At 37.4% G+C, this 9,900-nt stretch overlaps 1 protein-coding gene across 1 annotated transcript in view; it reads right to left on the bottom strand.

Moving 5' to 3' along the window:
- Window positions 1-9,070, bottom strand: part of cdhr5b (cadherin-related family member 5b) — a 15,351-nt gene extending 6,281 nt beyond the window's left edge. Inside the window, exons 1-12 of the mRNA XM_005747654.1 lie at window positions 9,015-9,070; window positions 7,434-7,538; window positions 6,908-7,051; window positions 2,426-2,582; window positions 2,267-2,320; window positions 2,026-2,115; window positions 1,793-1,879; window positions 1,569-1,670; window positions 1,285-1,455; window positions 1,031-1,121; window positions 849-946; window positions 137-340 (exon numbers count right to left, since the gene is read on the bottom strand). Of these exons, the coding sequence (XP_005747711.1) occupies window positions 137-340; window positions 849-946; window positions 1,031-1,121; window positions 1,285-1,455; window positions 1,569-1,670; window positions 1,793-1,879; window positions 2,026-2,115; window positions 2,267-2,320; window positions 2,426-2,582; window positions 6,908-7,051; window positions 7,434-7,538; window positions 9,015-9,070 (1,359 nt within the window). The remainder of the gene's footprint in view (window positions 1-136; window positions 341-848; window positions 947-1,030; window positions 1,122-1,284; window positions 1,456-1,568; window positions 1,671-1,792; window positions 1,880-2,025; window positions 2,116-2,266; window positions 2,321-2,425; window positions 2,583-6,907; window positions 7,052-7,433; window positions 7,539-9,014) is intronic.
- Between the last annotated feature and the right edge of the window lie 830 nt (window positions 9,071-9,900).

Raw genomic sequence — 9,900 nt, 5'->3', positions numbered from 1 at the left:
CCATCCATCCATCCATCCATCCATCCATCCATCCATCCATCCATCCATCCATCCATCCATCCATCCTTTCACCTCTTGAAACACTTGTTTCACCTAGTCACATTGGTGTTTAAGGGTTTGAGTAACTGCATTTTACCGCTGTGGCAGCATAATCTTCATCTGTGGCGATAATCTGCAGTGGCGTGTCCTTGTTTGTCAGATCGATCGCCATGGCACCTACTGAAGAGATGACTCCTTCATACTGATCTTTCTGAAATTTTGGGGGGTGTAAGCTTTCGACTTGGACACTGATTGTGATGGTAGTGGTGGCAAACTGATGAGTGTTCACCTTCTGACTGGCCTGTGAAAGAAAAACACAGCTGAAAACATCAGGATTGTATAATACTGAAAATTTCCCGAGATTAACCTGACAAAGAAATTCATACATTTAAATTATTGATGTAATAATTTAATAAGATTTTCTGCCAATTTTATGTCATGTTTAGGGACCAACAGACTGCCTGTCTGCTCTTTGTAGGCCGATTCTTGCTTCAGTTTGGGAATGAGAATCGGCCTCAGGTGGAGGACATATAGCAGAATGTGGCAGCATTGGAAGTAATGCAGATGTTGGAGTGACTGATTTACCAGACTGAATTGGCCAGAATCTGACTGATCTTGTGAACATCAACAATAGGCCTCTCTGGGATAGTTTAAGTTGGGTTTTCTTTTTTGTTTTTGTTCTTTTTTACTGTTTTGGTTACATCCTGCATCTGTTTACTTACATCTATTGAAAAAATCCAGTTTGATTACAGTTTTTAGCACAAATTACACCATCATTTGATAACAGCAAGAGCATATGTTGTGTTTACCAGCACTGTCAAAGTGATCGTCCCCAACACATCAGCTGGCTTCAGCATGGTAATGTTCCCCGTGTTGGAGTTGATCTCGAACAGACCAGCATCATTTCCTGCAAACACAGACAAACTAGGCTTCTTCTTTCTGCTAATAACCAACAACTCCACAATTGTTTGTTATAATTCAAGTTATATACCACTTAGGAATGAATATGTTATCTCCTCATTTATTCCAGAGTCTCCATCAATGGCGTACAGAGGTCCTGGTTTCAGCGGTAACACTCCAGGCTGCGAAAGCAAAATCACAGTTATGGCCTCAAAGTGTTTATCAGGCATTTAAAACCTTCTCATTCATTAACAGTATTAAAAGTTGAAATGATAAAATACCCCTCTATATAATACTTTATATATGTATATAATACATATAATTACTATAGTGGGAGTAACTCACCTCCTTTTCACTAAGGACAACAAATCCAGTATAGCCGGTACTCTGGCAAATCACATTCTCGCCCATGTTATGTGGGGTGCATGGCTGAAACCATGGTGGTCTGTTGTCCCCATCTAAGATAGTGACTGCAATAGTTGTGGTGGCACTATATCTTTCTGGTTCTTGTGTGTCCTAAAAAATGTCGGAAGAAGAAACATCCAAATGCCAGAAAGAAAAACTATAGGTATCCTCCAGAGTTAGGAGGAAACTATTATTGTGTATAATCAGAAATGTTGACTACTCACCAGAACTTCCAATACCAGCTGCACATTTTTGACTTTTTCATAATCAAGGCGCGCATTAACAAGAATAACTGCGCTAGTCGGTGACTGCAGTCTAAAGTAATCCTGCAGATATGAAAAAGGAAATAAAAATGTTTAGATTACTGTGCATCTTTGACCTTACTCTGGTCAAAGATGGTGGAACTAATATCTGCTGTCTCATGTGAGACAAAAGAAAAAAGTCTTACAGATTCAGGTGTGAGTGTATAGTAGAGTGTGGGGTTGTCCAAGTCTTTGGCAGCGAACTGACCCACAGTGGTCCCTATAGGTGCTATCTATATTAAAAAAAAGTACCACTAAATAAGGTACATTTAAAAAGAAGATATGAGGGCTATCTACCCGTGCCACAACACAAAAATTAATGAATAGATTAAAGAATTACAAAGACATATAATAACTTCTCTAGTATTTCAACCCTTACCTCACTGACTTGAACATCGTACGGATTTTTATCAAAGCTGGGAGGGTTATCATTCAAATTGCCAATGACTACAATGATGACGATGTTTATCTGGAAACAGATTAAATTGACATTAGTGTATCAGATAACACATGACCATTAAGTACAAGCAAAGTTTGAGTCTGTGAAAAACACACAGCTGAGTGAAAAACTGAAGACGTTTATTGTTAACCCTGCTCAGCGTGTTTAAAGGCAGTTTTACCGTCAGTCCTGTGGTTGTTTTACACGTGATGCGGACCGGAAAACTTTTTTCAGTCTGCAAAGAAAACAAATTTTATACGATTTTACTCTTAAGCAGTGCAGAAATGACACAGAGACGAGTTTTAATCTTATTGGTATTATTAGTCATGACTGACAGTACCTCATAGTCAAACACCTTTGCAGCTGTCAGCTTGTTTCCATTAATTGAAAATGGGTTTGAGTCTGCAGCTGGAGGAGTAAATTCAAGGGTCACATCTGGCTCGACAGTTATTGTCTCAACAACGTCACCTATTCCGTTGTTTTCTGGAAACTGCACACTTGAAGGAGCAGAACAGACTTGTGGGAGAAGAAAAAAGATGTTCTAATTAAAGAGACAGACCATTAACACATTTATTAATTATGGTAACATTTTATTAAGTTATTAACACAAGTTAATAGATGTCTACCAGTTTTACTTGTTTTTATGTATACAGAGAAAGTACTAAAGTAATCTGTAAGCAACTTGACAGTTATGTGCATATCTCAAAGACAGACTTAGAATTCCACTATTTTTCACTGGATATAGAACTATTGAAAAATAGTTTAGAAATTGTTGCAATTGCTCAGAGTGTCTTCCATTTGGTTTCCATTTGGTTGCCTAAAGGCTTTATATACTGGTGCTTCAGCTAGGATGTTAGAAACTCTTTTAGAATGATTTTTGAATATGTCTGTTAGATTATTCCCCTTATTCCACAATAATTGAGGCCTATGTGTACCAAGAAACATTCATTTCTGGGAGCACAGTGGAAACTGCTCTGAGTGAAAGTGATTTTATCACCTCGCCTTCATCTTTGTCTCAACAGACAGTTTACAAAGCAGTAGAATTTGGGAAAAACTGTGTAGTTTCCTGAAATGTTGACAGATGTGGAGGAGCACAAGGAATAAACAATCACAATAAAACTAGTACAGTTTAAAATATTGAATAAGTCAAGTTAGTTTAATAAATACTTAAAGAGCTGTTAAAATACTTAAAGAGTTGCAAGCTATAAAAAACAAAAAAGAAATGTAAAAATGTAAAAAAAAATGCATCAAACAGCGTGTCTGTTGGCTTCTAGACTTTTGACCCCCTCCCCTTTCTTTTCTTTCACTCATTTCTTAGCTCACAGGCTTTCATTAGCTGTCCAATACACACTGATAACAACAACAACAACAACAACAAATGGTAAATGGCCTGCAAATACCACTGAACACACTGTTATGCAGCCCATTATTTTTTTATTGGAACAGAGATCAACAGTCTGGTAAACAACAGGTGAAACAACAGAGATGGATACTCACTGGTCTGAGCCAATGTCTGAAACGGAATCAGAAGGATGAAGCAGAGGAGTGTTGTCGCAGTGAAGTGTGGATAAATATTCTCCATGTCGTTGTCCGACTGTGTCTTCGTCAGTCCCGACTGATCTGCCTCTCGTCTGTGTCAATCTGCTTGCGTTTATGGCTGCACTGGACTTTTACCCATCATAAAACCCGTTACATGTATTCCTGTTTGCTGTGAAGTCATATAAGGTCTTTTTCTGTGACTAATTGTCTTTTATTTGACAAGATTGACATGACGATGCATGTTAATATTGTTTGCACATCTGCAGAAGTGATGATAGTATTTGAGATCATTAAATTATGTATTCCCTCATCTGCTATTCCTTAACTTTAGGACACTCAATGTGTCCTATCGCAAGGTCATGTGTCTTGATTTGCATTTATGGTTGACAACAGTGGGATAAACATAACACATACAACACGCCTAGTACAGAGGCCAGTACAGTGGTATTAAGACTTTTCAGTTGTTAAACACTTTATACTGAATTTGACTAATATTATATGAATAAAAGCCTTTTTTGTCCTTATTAATCCATACACAACCCATAATTAGACATGTTTGTACTTTATAGGAGCCCCCCTTTGCGAACAGATGACTTTGTCCACTTTTATGTGTTAGATGCCTAAAAGACTGTAAGTACAAGAACGAATGAAGCAGAATAAAAATAAAAACAGTTCCTTGAATGTTCACTTGATGCTGCAAAAATACGTCAGCCCTCATAGATTCGCATGATGAAATGTCCAACTTTACAGCAGCAATAACCACATTTATACCCTGGTCTTTATGGCTGACTATCCCCTTTATGGCAGCTGGACAGTGTTTATTTTTTAATAACCCAACAGTTTCAATTGCATTTAAGCTTGAAGTTAGGGTGTCCTGAAGGGTGGCGTTTGAAGGGATGTCATTTAGGCTACTATTTCTTATAAGGGCTTTGCCTTGGTTCATTTCAGTCACACAGCTGGACCTCTTGCCTGTGTTTGCTATATGCAATTTGGAATATTTAATATAGTCATCTAAAATAAATAATAATAGTAATAACAATAATAAAAAGGAGAGGAAGGAGAAAAAAGATAATAAACTCCAAGATACACTATTTTAAATTAAAAACAAAAAATATTTTCAACTGACTGGGTTTTTGTGTGTTAATATGATCATTAACATATTATTTTAAATGCTATTAAAAAGAGAGTGCCTTGGAGTAATTTGCTTTTTGGCTCATCCAGATAACAAACAGATCAGTTTCTGCATTGATGACGCATCTATCTATCAGTTCATCCATCTGTTCATGCCTCTGCAATTCACAAGAACTTCTACTCCTCCTAGAGCAGAGGTCAGCAATGACATGCGGCTCTTTAGTGGGTAAAGAGCCACATGCAGACCCACTGGTTAGGGTTAACCTGACCCTATTAATACATATACTATATGTGTGTATGTAATATCCTCTCCCAGTTACACCCATCATCCACCCGTTGGTCTCCCATTGCATCGTTCCTGACACCTGTGTGTGTCTGTTGTTTTGTAGAAGGAGCTATAAATTTAAGAAAGGAATATATAATTGTGCTTTATGTTTTTCATAGCGCTTCTCGAAAAAGACTCCTGCCATTAGAACTGGTCCTGTTACATTTCAGATGCATTATTTATCGATGTGTTCCAAGCATTTTTTCATATCCATACCTTTTTTAATATGAATATTATTTACGCTTTAAAGATGAGAGCTGTTCTTACTGAAGAAAATTGAAGTTGGAGGTTGAAAACAAGCTGCATTTTTAAATTAGAAGTGAAATTTAAATTCAAGTTGCTTGAGTTGAGCTATGTGTAAATACAACATGCACACCATGACTTGGATGGTTGGAGGAATTTTTTTCTATGGCTTTGCGTTCAGGAACTGATCCTCCTGAGAACGGAGGTAGAAAAATATCTTTCAGTAAAAATATCTTTCTTTAATTTTTTTGTGATATGTGCGTCCACCACAGAGGACATAAATGAACAGGCTGGGTCTCAGCACCATATCACACAGACTTCAAAACCCTGACATGAGCCTTTAAGTTTTCATTTAGCGCCACCTTCAGGACAAGTTATTGCAGCACAATGCATTCTTGTATGTACAAATATCAAATCCTGCATATAATTATGAAACACACTAGTCACTGAAAAGTACTTCATAAAACATATTTAATAACAAAGTGATGTGTTCCCACACTAAATAAGATAACAGCTGCATTTACACACATTTATTCAGATCATCAGTATCGTTGTTTTTCCAACTAACATCACAATGGATCTCCTCATCTCACTGAGTCTTCTACAGGTCGGTGGGCCAGTTGTTGTAGACAGATGGACACATGTACTGTTTCAGCAGCAGATTCACTTTCTCCGTGTCTGCTCCCACCGCACTGTGAACAAACATGGCATAAAAAACATGCTGACACGTGCGGATAAAAACACAACGAGCCATTAATGAAGAAAATATAAACTCTCTAATGATGTCTGCTGAACTAAAACCTTCAGTTATATTACTTTATAGTAGCGGCACACCGTAACTATCTCCAGTTTTATATATTAGTATGTATCTAATTTTACATCCCAATGTTTTATTAAGAACAACGCTTCCAATTCATTCAAACCATGTCATACACTTTACTCTGCTACGCCATAGTGCTTTTAATATGAAAATACTACAGGAAGTGTGAAATTTCACTCAAAACGTTCAACTTGCCACTAAGTTGAAAATCCAACCAGGTAGATTGTGAAAAACAAAAACCCAAACACTTTATTTCATAGTTTTTTTGAGAATTCTACTCAGCTGTTTTCTTCCATTGCTGATTAACTGTAGTCAATGAAACTCAGCACTTCACAATAAAAGCCAGTCAGGGAAAGACTGTCAGTAAAAGATCCGAACGTTAATTAAATTGAGATGACAGTGAGATGACAGTAAAGTGAGGTGACATTAAAACCTGAATGAAAACAGTGTTACAGAAGAACGACAGCAGAGCACTGAGTGCAACACAAACCTGTTGTTGGAATTTGTGCTGTGGAGAATTATTCAGTGCTCATATTACTTCAAACTGTTCCTGTTTCTGCCTTTATTTGTTCGTCTCTTCTATGCTTACTACTTTTATTTGAGACCTATCTTTAAAAAGTTGGAGATAACTCTTGTTGATTTTGATGCATAAAAAGCGAAAAGTCAGCTTAGAGGGACTGCTGTGTATGGAGTCACAAGTTTTTCCATCGTTAGTGTTAGAATATGTTTCACTGTTCTTATAATGTGCCTGTCACATGTCGCACCTCTTCTTTATGCCTTGCATGCGGCGCAGAAAAGCACAGATTGAGGTGTGTTTGGCTTTAGAGCGCAGAAACTCTGAGTATCTGTTTGAGAACTCGATGTCTCCCAGCTGCCTCCTGCGGTCTAGACCTGAAGACATCAGCTGCCTGAAACACAATCACATTATCATTCATCTCAGTTTTATGTTTACCTGTATATGATTTTGAATGTGCACAATTTTATCTACAATAAAAAAGGAAATGCATCACTTATTACACAAATACTGTTGACGCTTTTTGTACAGTGGAAAAAAAGATGTTAGAGCTGACACTGATGCTCCTCGTCCACTTAAAGTAGCCCAATGCTAATGGAAGACAGTTGTGAGAGTCATGTCAGTGAGCTATACAATAAGCTGAAACTCATTGCAAAAATGGCTCCAAAAAGTAGAGCAACAGCAGCAACGGTTAGGTCTTATTGCAAAATCTCACTCTGTGTATATGAGATCCAATCCCACATTTAAGTGAAGAATCACTTTTAATGTAAACTCACCTGAGTCTGGCCTCAAGCAGAGCATCTGCAGAATTTGCTGACAGAGACCATGGTGCGTTCAGGGGTCTGATTTGAGTCAGGAATTCTTCCACTTCATCCTGGTCCCTGAGGTTACATGAAAGGAAGATGAACATTTGAAGAACATTTCTGAACTCTGTTGAGGAATCATAAATCTTTGTATAATAATTATAATTATTATCTTATAATTTCAGATTATTGAATTTTAGCAAAATCTGAAAAATTTGTTTGGGGATGGAACGTTACCTGACAGGAAGTGATGTGATGAGGTGGAGGAAGGAAAACAGCAGGAAAACCTGAGTGACGCTGATGGATGGCATCATGAAGATGGTAAAGATGATAATCTCCTTAGAAGGCAAGCAAATGATTCAGACTTTCTTCAGTAAACTTAGGTTTGTTTAACAAAGTTCTCCGTGTGACCTGCGTCTCATCTAACACATCTGGAACAAACTACAATATCACCGGACCAAAATAATCCTGATTCAGAGCAAATTAACTGTTTATTTCTTTCTTCATACCATCCTCTCGTTCTTTCTTTCTGAAATCTAACTTCTTTTAAAATATTCTTTCATTGTATGTCTCAGACAGCAACAATGTTTAAAACATGCCTGTTGATTACTGCTTTTATTTACATGCGCAGTGGAAATAACTGGATGGATAAAACAGGAATATAAATGCAAGTCTTATTGAAAAGTGGGTACTTACAGGATAGGTACTATGGACAAAACTGACATTTAGGAAAAACTGACAATCCTCTCCAGTAACACCTTCAATTAACCAACACATCTTTGCGTGCAAGAACATCATATGTCAAAATGTTCAAATTGAGACAAAACAAAACTGCTTTAAAATGCTGCTTTATCAAAAACAATGATGTCTCTTTGAGCTTTGTGGTGAGCGAGAAGCTAAACAGGCATCGCTGTTTCAAACAAAACAGGAAAGCTAAGAAATCATTTGTGGCTAAGATGGTCCGCATGATCAAAACAAGGCAAGACAATGAAATTACAAAGGAAACAAATCAAATGCAGTGACTGTTACTTCTGTAAAGAAAATCCAACTTAAACTGCATTAGATCTATATTTAGGTCTGGCTCAGCATTAATAGATCTCTTTCTTTGCACTTCCAAAAGGAAAGCTTAAATGAACACACTCAGTACAGTCAATGCCCTTTGAGACTCACCTGCACTGATCCTGCTGAAATCAACCCCGCAGACTGATGTCGAGCTCCGCACCACATCCTTTTGTACCTCCTCAGGTATCGACCTCTGCTAGACTTCACTCTGATTTTACAGTTCTGATTATTTATTCTGTCAACAGATTAAGTTTGCAGTCGGATTTTCCAGCTGCGGGTTGGCTTGTTGACATCCTGAAATGTTAATGATATGGGATCGACCATCCTTAATGAGCTTTAATCACCTGTGAGAGCTGCATCCTGTTTGCTCACATGAAATTAGCAACACGTCATTGCTGAGTATTGATCGGCAAACACACACATTTCAATCTTTTTTATTATTGGGATTTGTGCTTCTGTTTGCTTCAGAGACAACTAGTAATTAAGACTTACTCCAATAACAATGTACAAACATTCTTGTTGTTGCCCATCTTGAAGAGCAGTGACATCATGCCCGGGCCTCTGGTCGATTATACTTCTGTAAATCTGAGCTTTTGGAGTTTTTTTTATTCATAGTTAAATGCAGTAAATTTGAGATGGGAAGTAGAGGCCTCTCTCTTCTGGAACCCTTTACGTTTAGGCTTAAAACATTTCTTTTTGATAAAGCTTTTATTCAGGAGTGAATCATGTTCTGCATACTAATGTACTCCTAGCATCATTATGCTGAGCCTTAGCTACTGGAAATCATTTACTAGTGTCAATCTTAGGTCACCAGCTGGAAGTGGCCGGCAAACAATCAGACCCACTCCTCGTAACTGTGACAATTACAGATTTATTTGAAAATAAATTGCAATGACTCTTTTCCTTATCTGTCCATTGGGTGTTACAAATACATAATAAGAATAGCAGAAACATCGAAAAGCTAGAAAGTCAAGTATGTTGCTGTTCATGGAAACCTCTTAAAAATCAATAAGGAGAAAAGTGGACCGAGTGTGGATTTTATTCCATGAAAATGGATAATATCCTATTTGTTCACAGAGATAAATGGGAGGCCTCTGTGCTTGGTGTGGTCACAGAACATTTCAGTGCTCAAGGAATATAATATTAAGTGACACTATGAGACAAATCATGGCTGAATGCTTTTCGCCATGATTTGTCTTATTGTTTTATTTATGGGGCAAAATGCATATAGGTACTTTACACTCCATTGTTAAAGTCCTGTGATGCTTAGCTACTGTTCACATGAATTAATAGCATGCTGTCTTCATGTCAGTCTGTACATTTGGTCTGGATCTGACACTACAGACAAGATACAGGCACATCTTAAAACTTCCTTTCA

This window comes from Pundamilia nyererei, unplaced genomic scaffold (genome assembly GCF_000239375.1).
Source record: "Pundamilia nyererei isolate P.nyererei 1_Seehausen unplaced genomic scaffold, PunNye1.0 scaffold00201, whole genome shotgun sequence".
Lineage (NCBI taxonomy): Eukaryota > Metazoa > Chordata > Actinopteri > Cichliformes > Cichlidae > Pundamilia > Pundamilia nyererei.
The sequence above is the reverse complement of the archived record's forward strand: the minus strand, read 5'-3'. Positions and strand labels throughout refer to the sequence as shown.